The sequence below is a fragment of the Colletotrichum fructicola genome, assembly GCF_000319635.2.
Source record: "Colletotrichum fructicola Nara gc5 chromosome Unknown KSG_Nara_v1_contig04, whole genome shotgun sequence".
NCBI lineage: Eukaryota > Fungi > Ascomycota > Sordariomycetes > Glomerellales > Glomerellaceae > Colletotrichum > Colletotrichum fructicola.
The window spans coordinates 5,109,573-5,126,456 of NW_027094054.1; the positions used below are offsets into that span (position 1 = coordinate 5,109,573).

At 50.7% G+C, this 16,884-nt stretch overlaps 6 protein-coding genes across 6 annotated transcripts; 4 read left to right on the top strand and 2 right to left on the bottom strand.

The window, feature by feature from the left end:
- Window positions 1-3,278: 3,278 nt before the first annotated feature.
- On the top strand, window positions 3,279-4,702 carry CGGC5_v008254 (Aromatic peroxygenase; the record flags this gene model as incomplete). The annotated part of the gene is made up of 3 exons (XM_032025197.1): window positions 3,279-3,788; window positions 3,845-4,090; window positions 4,145-4,702. 3 exons carry the CDS (start codon window positions 3,279-3,281, stop codon window positions 4,700-4,702), a joined length of 1,314 nt encoding a protein of 437 aa, XP_031892136.1.
- A 447-nt stretch (window positions 4,703-5,149) lies between these two features.
- Window positions 5,150-6,215, top strand: tpcH (Methyltransferase tpcH; the record flags this gene model as incomplete). The annotated part of the gene is made up of 5 exons (XM_032025208.2): window positions 5,150-5,395; window positions 5,449-5,536; window positions 5,593-6,028; window positions 6,073-6,108; window positions 6,194-6,215. 5 exons carry the CDS (start codon window positions 5,150-5,152, stop codon window positions 6,213-6,215), a joined length of 828 nt encoding a protein of 275 aa, XP_031892137.2.
- Window positions 6,216-6,843: 628 nt separating this feature from the next.
- hpm9-2 (FAD-linked oxidoreductase hmp9) lies at window positions 6,844-8,688 on the bottom strand (the record flags this gene model as incomplete). Its single annotated transcript, XM_032025219.1, has 3 exons — window positions 6,844-7,164; window positions 7,214-8,086; window positions 8,143-8,688. The coding sequence occupies 3 exons, from the start codon at window positions 8,686-8,688 to the stop codon at window positions 6,844-6,846; spliced, it is 1,740 nt and encodes a 579-aa protein (XP_031892134.1).
- Window positions 8,689-11,068: 2,380 nt separating this feature from the next.
- On the top strand, window positions 11,069-11,512 carry CGGC5_v008257 (uncharacterized protein; the record flags this gene model as incomplete). Its single annotated transcript, XM_032025230.1, has 2 exons — window positions 11,069-11,163; window positions 11,218-11,512. The coding sequence occupies 2 exons, from the start codon at window positions 11,069-11,071 to the stop codon at window positions 11,510-11,512; spliced, it is 390 nt and encodes a 129-aa protein (XP_031892135.1).
- Window positions 11,513-11,885: 373 nt separating this feature from the next.
- On the bottom strand, window positions 11,886-13,894 carry CGGC5_v008258 (UNC93-like protein 2; the record flags this gene model as incomplete). Its single annotated transcript, XM_032025241.1, has 9 exons — window positions 11,886-12,228; window positions 12,288-12,350; window positions 12,399-12,470; window positions 12,530-12,756; window positions 12,820-12,953; window positions 13,007-13,219; window positions 13,297-13,451; window positions 13,525-13,615; window positions 13,681-13,894. 9 exons carry the CDS (start codon window positions 13,892-13,894, stop codon window positions 11,886-11,888), a joined length of 1,512 nt encoding a protein of 503 aa, XP_031892132.1.
- Window positions 13,895-14,823: 929 nt separating this feature from the next.
- On the top strand, window positions 14,824-16,368 carry puuB-4 (Gamma-glutamylputrescine oxidoreductase; the record flags this gene model as incomplete). Its single annotated transcript, XM_032025252.1, has 3 exons — window positions 14,824-15,073; window positions 15,184-15,821; window positions 15,886-16,368. The coding sequence occupies 3 exons, from the start codon at window positions 14,824-14,826 to the stop codon at window positions 16,366-16,368; spliced, it is 1,371 nt and encodes a 456-aa protein (XP_031892133.1).
- Window positions 16,369-16,884: the final 516 nt, after the last annotated feature.

Here is a 16,884-nt window from a genome sequence, read left to right on the forward strand (position 1 = left end):
CTTGGACAGTTACCCGCTTCTGTTCTATGCTGCAGTCAACCCTGCTGGCATACGGGTCTCATGCTGCAGGCTGAGGGCAGCATGGGGCCTGGCAAAAAGAGGGACCCCGCGCATGCATCTACTAAGAGAAGTCTCGTTGGTCCCAATGAACGACAGGGTCAATCAGCAATGGAGCACCAGCATTTCCAGGTCTCCAGCCCACCGCTGAGCATAGCCACGGCAGTGATTCTGCCGTAGTGTTGACCAAGGACTGACATCTCTGAAGCTGTACTTAAATGGTTCAATTACTATTCTGGCATCCATCGCCAGGCTTCATAGCTTCATAGTCCGAAGCAGTTGGTGTAACCTAAGTATTGACCCACCTGTGACTCTTCGCGACGCCCGGGGTTGGTCGGGCAACTCGCTCCAGCCTGCCCCTGCATGAATTTAGCATTCTCACGTCAGCCTGTAGTGGGGGCAAATATGCATGAGGAACAAGTGCCAGGTCCACGACCTCTGCAGAGCACCTGGGACTACTTTCTAACGATCGAGTAAATAAGCTTGATATTTAAGGCATTGGAAGCAGCCTACAAGTTACCCAAGGAGAGTAAAAATTCCAGCGATGGCTGTTCGAGCGTGTGCTCCTAGCTGCTGGATAGAGGTTAAGGTGTCTGCTAGCTGATATTTCCAAGGAGGCTTTGACTCAGGATTCACACCAACCGTGCCGAATGCCAGGGCGCTTCCAACATGCATGAGTTGAGTCGCCCGGTGGAGAAAGGAAAGGTCACAATTGATCTGGGTTTAATATGGATATTGATTTACAGGCCTTCATTGGCACGTCTAGACCCACGAACGTATTCCTCTAAGTAAGCGGTAGGCTAAGAGTCCCAATTTCCTCCTGCCATTCTGCCAGCGGGCCTGCCCAACCCTCCAATCGGATGACCGCCGCTGGAAGAGAGGATTCTACTACCACTGAGTCTCTACACGTGTACGGCACGGAATTTACCTCTGTACAGGGGTTACGTTGACGCAGCCTGGTTGCCCAGCTGCGCCTTCGTACCAAGAAGAGTGACTTTAGGGGTGCAGAGAAGAAGTTTATCTACGTAAACAACAGTATCCCTGGCCTGGACACTATTGTCGGAATGGCTAGCATCCCCAAGCTATGATGATAGCACTGTAGGATTTGCAATTACAGCAGACCGGCCACGTTTCTTGGGGTCAATATCGCCGGAGACGCGGCATCATGGGGAGGGGCAGCCGTGGGAGGCGCAATTCGCCTTGTTGGAAGACCCATCCGCACGATAATCAGTATGTTTGTTGAGGCAATAGGCATGGATCGTCTCGGGCGGACATAGGTGACCTTAGACAGCTGATAAGAAATATGACGCAACAAGAGGATCGTTCCCATTTATGAAGCCAACGAGAAGCGCGAAGGAAGAAGAGTCAGGCGTCAAGACTAGCAGTGGCTAGGTGACAACACATGTCGCTGCCGTGAACGTCTGTCCGGAGTCCCCACCATACTCAGATCTCGGCCGAAGAAATTCCCATCGTCTCCGCATCCGGGAACCGGCAAGTCGGATCGTTTGCCAAGCATTTGAAATCTCATGTCTCATTACCATTGAATCGGAATCCTAGACATTGTCTTGTATTCTTTCCGCCGCGCTCCTAAGCTGCTTTAAGAGAATCCGACAAAAGTTCTTCATATGGCCCTCATCACAGAATTTCCCAATCTAGGCAATTTGACGCAGGGCATGCTGGGGCCCGTATTGGGCGGCACGGGACACTCGTGATTTGCTGTGCCCGCAATCCAGCGAGTTCCTCGACATTAACAACCTACATGCCTCGATAGCCTCGGCAAAACAATCCAACTTGCCAACTAAGCGTCGAAAGGTCGGGTCGGGCAATAGGAAATAATCCCACGCCAGAAACGCTATTGCCATCGCCGTTAAGCTAAGGCAAGTAAGCTTCATGGGCAGTTAGATGGCTTTGTTGCCAACCAGGCAAAACGCCACCTATGCTTTACGGTCAAGATGCTTCAACAGACTTCGTGGCAAACCTTCCGCGGCGAACAAAGACCGCCAAGCAATCACTGTTCTATGTTCTCACGAGCATATTGGTGGTGGAATCGAAGTGTCCACCCTTCTCTCGTGAACGCACGAGTTCTTGCTGTCGTCCTCATCATCCAATGTATCACCACATAGCAACCGGCTTTACTCTTAATTCAGCACGGCCTTGACGTGTCAATTAAGCATTTGCCCAGGCTTCTAGATAAATGGAGGCTGCCATATGTGTTGTAGCCGTCCCGAAGCGGCCAAGCGTAGACGGCCATGTTCGGCTCTTCTCCGTGTCTTAGACGTGGAACGAGCAACACCGCATGGCTTCCAATCAGAGCTCCCTAGAATCCGATTTCAAATATAGAATGTCATCCTCGAGTCTTAGACATGGTAAACACGCGCCGGCCCGCGCTTTCCAGAACAGACGCTCAATGTTTACCCACTTTGTCGCACTGCCTCCTCCCTCCCCCGGACTCTGCTCCGTCGAGTCTCGGCGCAACCAACCAGCCCCCGGTGACGCTGACCCTATGTCATACCTTAGCCCGTTTCCGATTCTGGTGTCCCTAAGGGACTCGCTAGTCTGCCCGACGTTGCACCGGTGGAGAAACATTCCGGGGTTTTGTTGCCAGGCGCCGCCGCTAGTCAGCCCGCCATGAACGACGCCAGGTCCGCGGTCCACATAGCGAGGCGCTAGCACTTCGGCACGTTGGCTTCCCGTCTGTTGTCGCACTTTTATCTGCGCCCGCGACTCGTTTATCGTTGAGTTGTCCAGTCTTGGGTGGTGCGCTACTTACTTTTACGGGTGTGCTTATTGGCCCGGCTCATTTCCATCACGCTTTGCCCTCCCGAGATGGGGATCTGCAGAGATCACGATAGATTCGGCTGGTGCAATTGATAGTTGGACTTCTGTGGTGAGACCGTCTCGGCTTGGAAGGGGGCACGTTTACTTTTGCGCATCATCGTGCCAAGCGGTTCAAGCTCTTGGGAGGAGAAAATAGTGGTGTTGGCGGGAAGAGTAGCGACTCGGGGAATCGGCCACTGACCTCATGCTTGGGGTCCGGTATGTTTAGGTCGTGTAAGATGTTATCACCAAAACAAAAGCAATGCTTAGTTTGATGGCTGAAGAATGGTATATAAGATTCCAAGTCTTCTCCTGCACAACTTACTCGAAAAGAGACACGACAGCGTCAAGATCTTGCCTCAACTCTCGACACTAGTCAACCATACTCACCCTCAACCGTCAAGATGAAGTACCAAACCACCATCCTGGCCATATTGGCCACATCAGCCACAGCTTTCCCCTCTATGATGGGATCCAGACAACAGCTTGAGGAGCTCCTCAAGCGCAATCCTGAGCCCGTCGCCAATCCAGAGCCTCAACTTCTTGGAGGCGTGATCGGAGGTCTCACTGGAACCATCAGCGGACTTCTCGGTGCCGTTGCCCAGAACATCAACCCTGCAAATGCGCGTCCAGAAAAGGGCTTCGAGTTTAAAGCTCCTGGCCCTGGAGACAGCAGGGGACCTTGCCCAGGCCTCAACCTGCTCGCCAACCACGGCTACCTCCCCCGCAATGGTCACGTTACTCTTGGCCAGGTCATTGAGGCGACTGCCCGTGGCTTCAACATGGGCGCCGATCTTTCAACTATCCTTGGTGTCTTCGCTGTCCTGGCGGACGGCGATATCGCCACCGAGTCTTTCTACCTGGGTGCTGGACCAGGTGGTGTTGGTGGTCTCAACCGCCATTCTACTGTTGAGGTAAGTCTACTTGACAACCTACATTCTTTTCAGCAAAATCTAATTAGATATTGAAGGTCGACATTTCAGTCAACCGCGAGGACTTCTACAACGGATGTGGTGACAACCACCACCTCTCATCCCGCATGTTCAAGCAGAACGTCGACATTGTTGCCAGCAGCACCAGCAAGCAGTTCGACCTCACCAACATGGGCACACAGTACCAGAAGAACTCCATGTTCTCTCAAAAGTACAACCCGTACCTCTACTACTTCCCCTTCCCCTTGATCGTTTCGCTCGGTGCTTTCGCATTCTACCCTCAGGTAACCCCCCCGCTAACAAATCCCGCCGAAACCCTGGATGCTGACTTGTCCCAGTTCATGAGCAACGGAACATATGGAGCCGGCGGCGTGGCCAACTATGAGTCCATCTCCTCCATCATCGGCGCCAAGTACGACGACAAGACCGGCGAGTTCCAGTACGTCCCCGAGACTTGGCCTAAGAACTGGTATCGCCGTGCCACTCCCTATGGCGCAGTCCAGACTGTCCTCGAGGGCCTTCTTGACATCTACATCCGCAACCCCGTTGTTCCCGGCGTTGCTCAGCTCGGTACCGCCAACCTCAACGCCACAACGGTCCTTTGCGACCTGTACCAAGGCATGAACTCCGTCGTGCCTCTCTTCGTCGCCGGTAGCGAGGAGCAGGTCGCCGCTGCCACCACCTGGGCCATCGCTAGGCTGGACCCCTACTTCAGCAACACTGTTCTCGGATGCCCTCTCAGTGTCTTGTCTCCCAACGACCCCTCATTCCTGTACCCTAATGCCAAGAACCAGGGCGGTCCGCTCAACACGCCGCCAAGTGTTGCGAAGAATGTTGGCGACAACGTCTACTACAAGACATACTTCACTATTGCACCTACTTCCCCGGCCTGTTAATTAGACTAAAGTTGTAATGTTCATGATCGGCTTCGGGGTGGGTCACGGCGGGTGTGACAGGGTGTAGATGGTTGGACGATTATTTTAATGACTGGATGACGCAGTTCTTTCAACGTTTGTACCAAGAAATAATACAAATTCACATGTTCAAAAAGCTTTTCTCGTCAAAGGGCGCAAACTCACTCACCCTGAGGCCAGACTTGCGCAAACTTGCTCATCATGACTGCTCTGCATAGCCGATTGGGACATCTCGGCGACAATCGGGCACTTCTCGGACACTTTTCACACCTACATATCAGTCACTTCCAGCAATCCAAACAGAGGGCAAATCTAATGATCAAGTCTTCACTAAGTCGCGGCTTTGTTTATCTTAATACTCATCACACTAGCGCAATGTCTAATTCAGACCGGGATATGATTGCCACCTCTCGTGGGATGCTAGCCAAGATGGCATCGCCATTGCTGACTCAGATGGGTATCACGAACATCACATCTCAAGGGATTATTTTCTTCGACAACGCATGCGGCACCGGGGTTTTAACTCAAGAGCTGCAGTCAATGCTGACCAATGAGATCATGCAGAAGAGCTCTTTTCTGTGCGCGGACAAGGCTCAGAACATGGTCGACATGGTGAAGAAAAGGGTCACTGACGAAGGTTGGACCAACACAAAAGTTACGACCTTGGATGCAATGGTGTTATCTCTCACCTGTCAAGGCCTCGATGACGCATACTGATGATTGCGCAGAAAACTTCTCTTTCTGATGACACTTTCACGCATATCGGACTCGGCATGAGCCTTCACATGATACCAGATCCAGACGCTGTTTTGAATGGTTAGTCCACACGCCACTATCTAGTCTCGACTTCAGTCTAACACAGATTACTACAGACTGCAAGCGCCTTCTCAAGCCAGGAGGCATACTCGGCGCCACAACCTTCCACCGCAACAACATCTTCTGGGTCCCAGACATGCGCTCCGCCTTCGCCTCATTTCCCTTCACAGCTCCCTTCCCAGAGGAAGTGCCCATGCAGCTCCATGCGCAGGGGGTTTGGACAGATCCCATGTGGATCGAGGAGTATCTCAGAAGTCAAGGCTTTCAAGATGTCGTGGTGAAGGTTGTCGCCAGGAAGCACCACGTGAAGAACGCCCAGGATTTCGTTGCCACCTTTGGAGTGATGCTTCGTTGGTTTTTGGCGTCATGGTGGGATGAGGAGACGCGAACAGCGCATCCTGTGAGTGAAGTACGGGAGTTGGTGGAGAAGCATTTGGAGGAAAAGTACAATGGCGATGGCTGGGACGTTGAGTGGACGTTGATCGTCTCAACGTGTGTCGTTGACAAGGCTGCGGAGCATGACGCCTAAGCACTAGGCCTATGTACACTGCCCATGTAGGTCAAAACATAAGGTAAGAGGCATCCATGTTGTCAAATGGTAGGCTTAATCGAGGCCGCTCCGGAATTTCGTAACTGTTGGTCTTTGTGTGATGTTAGGTGTGGTGCCGGTCCGTCTTAATCTCAACGAGAGGGAGGTTCTATCACATACGACCATACCCATTGGAAAACTCGGGATCCCGTCCGCTCTCCCATCGATAAACCAGTGAGGGCTGGAGTAGTAGTCGGGTCGGTGACGACCGGCGAATGCCCGGTGTTGTATGTAGTTTTTGTTTTTGCTCTTGTTCCTGGTTGAAGGTGGGTGACGATATCCAACTCTTTGACCCACGATACCCTCCAAACACAGCGGGCTCACCCAGGTTCAAATCGAGAGGATTCCATAATTAGTAATAACGCCCTGACACAAACCAATCTTGGAAACTGTCGTAGTATTGCGTCCGAATCATCTTGGTTAAGCTGGTCTAGGTACTAGTTCTTCCGGGGCTTCTTCAACGATTCAAGTTCGGAAGGCTGTAGATATCCCATATTAAATTACCTGCTCCCCCCGCTTGGGATGTATAACAGTGATCAGTTATACCAAGGATATTGAGTGGACGTTAATTGTTTCTCCATGTATTGTTAACAAAGCTGAGTGAGAAAACGCTTTAATGAACAACCCTTCAGGTCTAGTAGCCCCTTTCTATCTAATTGAATTGGGATGAACCATCAAGTCGATTAAAAGAAGCAATTACTCATTCAGGGATCATCGTTCAAGCGGGTTGCAAGCCAACAAAAGTTCCCGGAGCTGGGAACTGGTTTCCGTTGATCTCCTGCTTGCTGAACAGGAATTCGCGGTCATTTTCGATGTCAGCAACAACACGTCTCTCATTCTGCGGCGGGTACTTCGAAGGCGTCTCTGGCTTAGCGTCAACCAAGCAGGCTCGGCCATCGACGGCCTTGACGTGGTCAGCGTTGATGCCAGGGGTCGTCCAGAAGACCATGTTTGGGTCCAGCTCGGACTTCAGGGCAGAGAGGCGGGGGTAGTTTGAGCCCCAGAAGGAAGCCGACCAGTTGGGCTCGTCGGCACTGGCCTAAGTCATCGTGAGCGTAGTTGAATTAAAGGGGATGAGATTGACAGACCTCGCATATGTAAGTGCCCATGTTGGGCGCCAGCTCGCGGAGTCCATCGACGTTGGTAGTATTGGACTTGAATCCGTTTAGAAAGACAGTAGCATTCCTCCAACCGGGGTTAACGGCGGTGTCTGATCCGTCACCAACGGCCATGCCTGGCGTGGTCATCAGGATGCCGAAGTTTCCCCCAGTCTTTCGGAGGGCATATGTAAGATTGGGGCTCTTAAGGTGCTCCTCGCCCAAGAGACGGCTGTCAAATGGGACGATGCCATGGTTGCGAGGTGGGTCGGTAGAGTTGAATGGCTCAAGAGCCCCGTAAGTCTCCCGGAAGAATTCCTTGTAGCTGTTGAAATGGAAATGCTTGCTCTGAAAAGGAGTCATCCCCTCGGAAGACTGCATCTTCTCGAGAATCGGGCCCCAGATATTGTTCGCAGCCTCAGCGTTTGCCAATGGGCCCGGGTGGACAGCGTGGCACCTGATGTTGTCATTCAAAACGTAGAAATACGCAGAGATACCCTTCTTCTGGAGTTCTGGCAACTCCGAGAACAGATATGCGAGAGCTTCACTGGTAGGAGTCTTGCCGTTCTCTGCGTCGGTTTCGTTGACCACGAGGGTAGAGTTGAGGTACCAATGAAAGCCGAGGATGGGGACAGTGGGATACACCTTCCATGTTGCTTCAACGACGACACCGAACGTGCCACCCCCGCCGCCTCTGATGGCCCAGAAGAGGTCGGGGTTGGACACCTCATTGGCCACTCGAAGTTCGCCGTCCGGTGTGACTACCTTAGCTTCGAGCCACTGGTCTACACCGATGCCGTACTGTGCAGTCAGCGGCCCGTATCCTCCATTTTGGCCCCAGCCACCTCCGATGGCTACTCCTTGCTATTTGAAATTAGTCCGGTTAAGTTCTAGGTTGTGGGAAGATCGGGGGTTCGTACAGCTGTGCCGCCCACAATGAACAAGCCAGATGCGTCAAGATCGTAGTTCAAGGCCAGACTTCCCACGGCCGGATTGAACGTGACCGCTGCCTGTGAAGCGCTCTCGGGTTGGATAGTCTTCAATTCCTCATCGGAAGCAGGACTGGCAACGCCTTCCTTGGTAGCAGTGAACGACTTCGACACTCTAGCGCCTCGAAGAAGCGACAGGTCAATGATGAGCCCGGAACCAGCGTCACTGCGGCCGAGTTCGTCGTGTCCAGTCGTAATGACAGTAAGGCGGATGTTGTTCGAGGCAGCAAACCTGACGGCGTCTTGAACCTCAGAGTAGCTCTTAGCACGGATTCGATAGTCAGGAATCAGTCCATTGGCGTCGCTGAGAGTCTGCTTGATGATCCCAGGCAGCTTTGCTTGCCACTCTTCAACCGAGGGCCAGTCATCATCAGTATGGAGCTTGGAGCACCCCGTTGGCGCCACAGCTGCCGAGCAGGCTTGAAGTCCGAGAATGACTGTAAAGAAACGAATGAATGAAATGTTGGAGTGAGCCATGTTTACAAGATTATCAAAGACGTCTGTGAAAGTGTGGAGAGAAGTCTAGTGAAAGTGTAGAGAGAAGTCTAGTGAAAGTGTAGAGAGAAGTCTCTTACAACAAGACCTTCGTCCGGTATATATATGGTCAAATACCTAGCATCTATGCCCGAAGAATGAGGTCACCCGTGTGTTTCCTCCTCCAAAGCTCCGTCGCGATCTTTCCTGACTCTCTCGTATTTTCCCTTCGTATCGCCATTGCTTTCGTTCGCATTCTTATTGGTACCCCATACCGGTCCCTTTTTTGTCTGCTCCATTCTGTCCGGGATTCTCAGCTGTGGGCCTTTTCGGGCCTTGGAGACAACTGTTCAGCCTTTTCCTAATATTGAAGCGGTATTGGCAAGAGTCCGTAGGATTAAATTAAGAGAATCCCAAAGCTGAGGCTGTGCTCCTTGTGCTTCAATGACATTTTAGCGTTACGCTGGATGAAGGTGACTGGCAAGAGCTGCGATCGCCGCTGGAATACGACGTATTCCATCAACTGCTGCGTGGCGTGGGTACAACTTTAAGCGGAGAAAGCTGGGGCCCCGGCATACTACCGCTAGTGGTCAAAATCAAATACCGAAAGTTTGGACCAGTAGACGTTGTGCAGTTGCAGGACGGAACTTGGCCCCGGGCCCGAATCCCGTCTTTACGTAAGGGGTCGGCCATACCACTTTGCAGTCAGGCGCGCCCTTTGCCAGTCAAGCGACGGCGTGTGCATCTCGGTCGCGGAGGTTCTCCTTCCTACCAGGCTCCATTGGACAAAAGCTTTGTATTTGAGAGAAATTGGAGAAAACTGGGGGCCTTTTGTTGTAGTCCACTAGCACCCGATGGGGGACTATCTGACGGGATGACGACGCAGCAAGATCTTTGAAAGAGGCAATCATGTGTGAGGGGGTCAGGGACGATGAACCCGCCCCTGCATGAGCCTAAACCTGGGCCAATTTGGATGCTTGACAGGAACTAGTCTAACGATGGAGCGCGCTCCGTGGGACGACAGATCTCTCTGCAGATAGTCTGAGTCAAGTAAACCGTCATGCAAAGACGGATAACACATATCCTATTACCGTAGAGCCTACCAAGATGAATAACGTGTCTTGAAAGCCGCTGAGTATTCGAAAAATGAAAAGGGATGTGAGATTTGGGCCAACAGCTATTCTAATTGAGAAGCCAGGGAATATGAATGTCGTACCAGTAAGTAGTCACCTAGAGTATCCTGAGCTGATACAACAGGGCAGACTTTGCTTCAGGCAGACCACTGCTTGACATACCCATCTTCTCCCAAACAGCTGACTCATTTGGACCCAGAAGAGAGGGGCAAGAGCCATTGCTAATGTGTATATACCATTGGAATTGTTGATCATGAATACCGTTGGATAATATTAAGATCCAGCCATTTCTGGGCTACCCACCAACACCGAGGTAGTGGGTACTAACGATAGCAAAGCACAGAATGATCATAGTGTCACAATGATCTGTCTAAGCCAACGTGATAATCGATCGAAAGTGATATTGGGGTTTTTTGTATGCTGATGTGAGAGCTTGACGGGTACTTAGTAGCTTGCAGAGCGTTGAGTCTGAAGAGGGCAGGTATCTCGTGCGTAGGCTGGCCGCCAACAGCACACCCGCCAGTCTGAGCATTTTCGCGCTCGCCAGCGTTTATGTAACCATTCGGTGTCATTTTACACTTTGTTATATAAGATGTATCGGCGAATGATCTCAGCACATGGACGGAGCCTGTAATATCTCTCACACATTGGGAATTCTAAATTACTGCTTATGGAACTGCTGTACACAAAGACTGCGTTCCGTCTGGCTCCATGATACTCAGTATGGGATTTGATCGAGGCCGAGACAACCGAATAATGGTGCATTGAGAGAACAACCCCAGTGGTTGCATGACAAAGCCGCAATTGGCGCACAGCATCTGCACGATTGCCACTGCGGCTTAGGAGCCCTGCGAGACCTAACGCAACATTGAGAGCCTTTCTACCAGCGAAGTCGGACATCATAGCCGGAGATCAAACCCAATGGCCGATTCCATGCAAGAGATAACATGCAGTAGATCCCTGGCGAGCGCGGAACCATTGACCATTGGCTGTGGATCGATAGCCAATCGGCCTCAGTGGCCTTATCAGCGCTGAAGACTCTGAAAAGGGTCTATGCAAGACCAGTACATTGTGCAGATTTATTGACGGAGTACGTTCCTCTATTAACCTTTGTTTTGTACCAGGTGCGGTCGCGAATATTGTCGATAATTTGGTTCAACGAATCAACAGTGTCAGATCCTCGCCTGAAATCCTGCACTATTGGGTTACAAATTCAAAAGCATCCAATAAACAAATAGATCTGTCTCGCCATGCCTTGTCGAGTGTTCTCCGCAGAGGAGATGCTGTCCTACCAAACAAAGATCGACGTAGGAATATCTCAGTTTACCAACATCATCACTACAGAGTAAGCTTCATGCCGGGTCTTATCCAATGCCATGGTTGACACATTTATACACAGACAGCCAGAGCAGGGAAAACTTGTGATGGGTATCTGGAGCCTTGATGATTCTGAAGTGCCTTCAGGAGTCAGGAACATCAAGTGTACTGAATCTAAAACAGTTATCGCTGGACTTATCACGATTGAGGATCTCACCACTGGGAATATATTCACTGCCACGGCTGGATCGGTCATTTGGTTCACGAAGGGATCTCGTGTAAGGTATCTCCGCGTCAAAGGGCTCCGCGCAATCTTCACGCAGATCAACACCACCGACCCTGAGTGTGACTTTATCCATCCGTCAGCTAAGCTATAGAAATGAGAAAGAGTTTGAGGTAGCATTGATCAACGTATTGACTATTTCTTGTGTAGACTGGTTGAAAGACAACCAGCAGTATAGAAGTTTGACACGATACGACTTAGAGGCCCAGGACTGATTGGAACAAAGAATTCTATCGAATCCAAATCAATTACTTGACCCTCTCGTGGTGTCATGGACCTAAAAATACAGGATTCTCGCGCGCACAGAAAGTCTGCGGAAATTATGTTAACGCCATTGAATGACTCGAGACGCGTATCTGGGGTGCATTACAATAAGAAGACCAACCCCCAACGAAGCCAACAATCAGACAAATGAATGCTGTGATCAATGCCTTCGTCCCGGTGTTTCGCGTTACACCTCCGTTTGATCATTTAGCATATTGCTTGGGAGGGTCAGCCTCATCAATTGCGGCATCTTGAAGTTTGACCGCATTTGCCACGATTAAACCATCATCCGTAGTGATATTTAGGACTCGGTCCTCGACGGGAACTTCCAGTAGAACCATGTAGAAGAGTGGCATTGCAACCACAAATATGCCGAAATAGATGCCGAATGGGATGAATTGACTGGCAACATGTGAGTTGATTCCGTACGAAATAGCTTGGCCAACCGTTTCCCAAGACCGGAAAACACCGCCAGTGCGAGCGTTCGTGGAGACATCAGATGCAAATTGGCCAAGAACCCAGTATACCAGGGTCTGGGACATCCAACTTTGAACGTTTGTCAGTCAAAGATGATCAATATGAAGGGACTACAATCATATACTCACGCATTGGTAACATAGATCAGGTAAGGGAGCCACCTGGCTAGCCATTCACGAGTCTGCGTTGCGCTTCAAGTCGTTAGCTGAAGCCAAAGAAAGCGTTCTCAAATGACTTACTAGTCCAAACGAAGATCCTTCGGCTGGCTGTCGAACCACTTCAAGTTTACCATGACCCAGACGAGCATTCCCCTGCAGAATCATTAATACGTATATGCGACATGAACTCACGATCACGCCAAGAAGCTTACAATGTGGGAATTGTCCACACCCAATATGCAATGATTCCCTTTCTTCGAGGACCGACACTCTTCATGTCGAGGATCATACCAAACAAAGGATTCATGACGACCGCAACCAGCGGACCAAGCATCGCCGAGAGCGCGCGGGCTCGGACCGAAAAGTGAAGTGAGAGGTAGGTGCCCCATACGCCGTCTCCAAAGTATGTGAGGATATACACTGGAATGAGAAGGAGTGTCTATGACTCCGTGGTCAGCACTCCTATCTTCACCGCCGAACTTTCGCTGAAAACTGAACATACCCGCTTGTGGAAGTGGTGGGCAAGCAGCAACTTGCATTCTTGCTTCCAGGTCTTCTTCGGAAGTAGAGGAACACCCCAACCATCAGATCGTATAACATTTCGGGTTTTTGTCAACAGGAATGCGGCCGGTAGACCTACTTCTAATTAGCAACCGTTGGGAGCTTGTTCTGGCATCAGATATACGCACCGATGCATTCCATGCCCAAGAAAGCCAAGTAGGTGTTGGCGCTGACTCCTCCCTGGCCGTCGCGGGCGATATTAAGACCGAAGCTAATGGCTCCAGCAATGATAGAGCCCAAATTTCTCATGATGACCCAAATACTTATGTAGAAACCGCGTCGGTGCTGCTCAGGGTAGGATATCATGGATGAAGCCTCAGCGACGTAAAGAAATGCAGACGCTAAGTCAGAATGTCAACAACGAGTCCACCCATCGCCCAGTGTTTGTTTACATGTCTCTGGGAGACGTTTTACTCACTTATTCCGTAGATCGCCTTCGCGAAGATGAGATACCACTGAATTCCGTACTTGCTGTTCACGTAAAAGCCAGATCCAGAGAGGGGAAATCCAACAGCACCGATGATGCATGCAATTGGAATACCAAGAGTGCTAACGAGAGGACCTCCAAACATACTAACGGCGTCAGCGTCACTCCAGCTCAAAGAAAAAATGAAAGAAACACGGAGCAATAGAAGTAATCGCGTACGCAACAAGGATCGATGTAGAATACTGCACAGCCGAAGCAGTATTGGCTGTATAGGGTGTCGCAAGACCACCTCCGCCAAGAGCGCCAATAGCTATTGCCATATCATCCTGTCAGTCTGGAGACTTATCAAGGTCAGAGGACTAGCATGTCACTGACCATTGCTCATGGAAGGTCCAGAAAAGGAAAGCAGTGACAGCAACACCATTTGGAAGGCCACGCTTCTGTAGTGCCTCTTCCATTTGCTGTCCGGGATTTGAATAATGCGAACCGCGTACGCATCGTCCTCAGTAACAGTCTCGACAGGGTCCAAAGTGGCATTGCTTTGGCCCACCGTGTTCGGTGCGTCATTACTCTTGATGTTGGATGCCATCTCCTATTGCTTATGGGGTTCTTGTTGCTGAATAGGAAATCGGTCCAGTGATTGTGATGCTGATTGAAAGCCGATGGAATAAGTAACATTTTTTCCCCTTTAGATGGCTAATGGGAGCTTTCCTCAAAGATATCATTTACTCGAGTCGAAGCTGTGCCAAGAGACATGCTAAACCACTGTGATAGCCTCTCCTAGTCAAATCTAACACATCTTATCTCTACCTTGGTAGGCCTTCACGGACGATAAGATAAGGGGGGTTCAACTCCTGCTGATAAGGATCAACCCCGCAGACAAGGCACGTCGCAATGTTCTTCCCGCGTGAACGCTATGAAAAGTACATGTGCGGGCGCAAAGGTGTGGTGGAAGATGTCTCCTGCTTATCTCCGGAGTTCATCTTAGCTTCAGGAGCGGTAATGCAAGATAAGATGTCGCCGATCAGGCTTGCTCAAAAAGCTGAGCGCGGCAAGAACGAGTCGCATTGGAGATATCTAGCGCGGCAAACTGATGCACACGCACGCAGTGCATGACCGGGAGCACTCCCACTTCCCGTGATCTGCTATACCATCGTCGTGTAAGTCAGCTTCTGTTATCTCCTCCAACTCGCTTGATCTAACAACAGATTACTCCTTCGGTTCGGTAACCGAAGCTTTCCCTGTGTATGCAGCTGTGCAAGCCCACTGGCCAGATCCTGCGATAAGCACCTCTGCTAGAAGATGTCCGCATAAGCGGATGGATTTCTTCGAGCCGTCTGTTCCAGATCCTTGTACAAAGCCATGGTAGTTGTATTCGCGAAAGACTGATCTGTGAGATAGATAACTTCATATATGACCTAGCCGGTAACACGCTGTCACCAATTAATACCAGGGTGCACCATAGAGTCCAGACGCTCACAACGCATCGACACCTTGTGTTTTCTCTCCTATCGAACCATGTGCCGCTCACCCCCAGAGCCGTTCCCCGTCCCTCATGCAACTCTTCCATTCTGGAGGACAGACCTCCATGAACTCGATAGTCACCAGAGCACATCGGACTTGCCTCAGAGTTGCGACGTCTTGATCGTTGGGTCTGGTCTGTCGGGAGCCTCAATTGCCTATCACGTTCTTGACAACAACTCTTCGCCGCCGTCCATAGTTATACTGGAAGCACGCCAGGCATGCTCAGGAGCCACAGGTCGTAATGGTAGGTGATTTTATCCTGTCCGAGAACACCATTTAATCTCCTTTCAATGGAGAGAATATCTTCTGTCCTTCATAACATCACATACCGTTGATCTGACTTGTGATTCTCAGGCGGCCATGTCAAGCCAGATCTATACTATCGTGTTCCTCAATATGCCCGCATGTATGGCAAGCAGGCAGCTGCCGAAATGGCGCTCTTCGAGATGAGCCACGTACAGGCAATCAAAGACCTGGTGGAAAAGGAGAAGATCGATTGCGACTTCGTCTTGACTCGCGCCTATGATGTCATTCTTGATCCTGAGTTAGCTGAGAAGACCAAGAGGCAGTTTGACCAATTGGTTGAAGAGAAGTTTCCCACGGTCAAGGACGTTTGGTACGCCCCGGCCGCGGCTGCTAGAACCCTCACGGGTGTCAAGGACGCTCAGTGTGCCTTTTCTTTCACCGTGGGCAGCATGTGGCCGTACAAGCTCGTAACTCACCTATTGTCGCTGGCTGTCAAGCGAGGAGTGAACCTGCAGACACACACCCCCGTGACCTCTGTCTCCGATACCCAGGATGCAGATGGCTATTGGCTTGTGTCGACTCCTAGAGGGGTCGTCAAGGCGAAGAAAGTTATCTTTGCCACGAACGGCTACACCGCAGGGATTCTACCAGAGTTTCGGGAGAAGATCATTCCTGTTCGTGGTATATGTAGCAGAATTGCTGTGCCCGAGGGGAAAGAAGCTCCTTCTCTGCCGTCCTCTTACAGCGTAAGAGATCCAACCAAGACACCCCCAAGCTTGCCCCTCTGTCCGCTAACACATTATCTCCTAGGTACGCCACAATGCCAAAGGGGCAGACTACCAGATCACTAGACCAGACGGGAGTATTATCGTAGGTGGGGGCCGGCCTGCCTACTGGCATAAGGAGAATGAGTGGTACAACAACTTCAATGACTCCAAGATGATCCAGCCCGCCGTAACGTATTTCGATGGTCTCATGCAAAGAACTTACCGCGGCTGGGAGCATAGTGACGCGTCTGTCGATAAAGTCTGGACAGGAATCTTGGGCTACACAAACGATCTCATGCCGTATGTGGGTGCTGTTCCTTCAAAAGATGGTCAATTCGTCTGCGCTGGATTCAACGGGCACGGTATGCCGGCTATTCTGCTTACAGCCAAAGGCATTGCTAAGATGGTTCTCGAGGACTGCACCTTCGAGGAAACGGGTGTACCTTGGCCCTTCCAAGTCACTACAGCTCGCCTGCAAAACCCGGGCAATGCGATTCGGGATATGTTAAAGCAGGCAAAGCTCTGATGATGAGAGTCACGGTCAGGTAGTGTACAAGTAACGCAAATTTCATCCATAGTCATCGTGAACAAATGGATGGTGAGACACTAGATTCACCGACAGAAACGATCCGCGTCAAACTGGTTCTGTCAGTAAGGGTTTAATTGCAGTAGAAAAGACGTTTGTGTATCGGAGGGGTCAGCGGAGATGTGCGGAGGTTTGCGGAGATCGTAAAGTTTACCGTGTTTGGTGGCACAAGTTCAGATTACGTTGCTAGCTCTTTGACCCTTTTCACCCTCTCTTACATGAGTAGTTACACATGCAGACTCAGATTTGTCAGTGAGCACAATGACTGCGGAGTTATCGCTCTACGTCACTTGTATGTTACGATGTTGCTTGGGCCCATGATACAAGAGGGAGGTGCTTCGACTATATTAGCCCTCGCCGCCGTGCCCTTGGTCGTGGTCAGTGTCTATTCCCACACGATGAGAACGGCTTGACTCATACTTATAAGATATCTTCCATTATTAATTTACGTCGCAC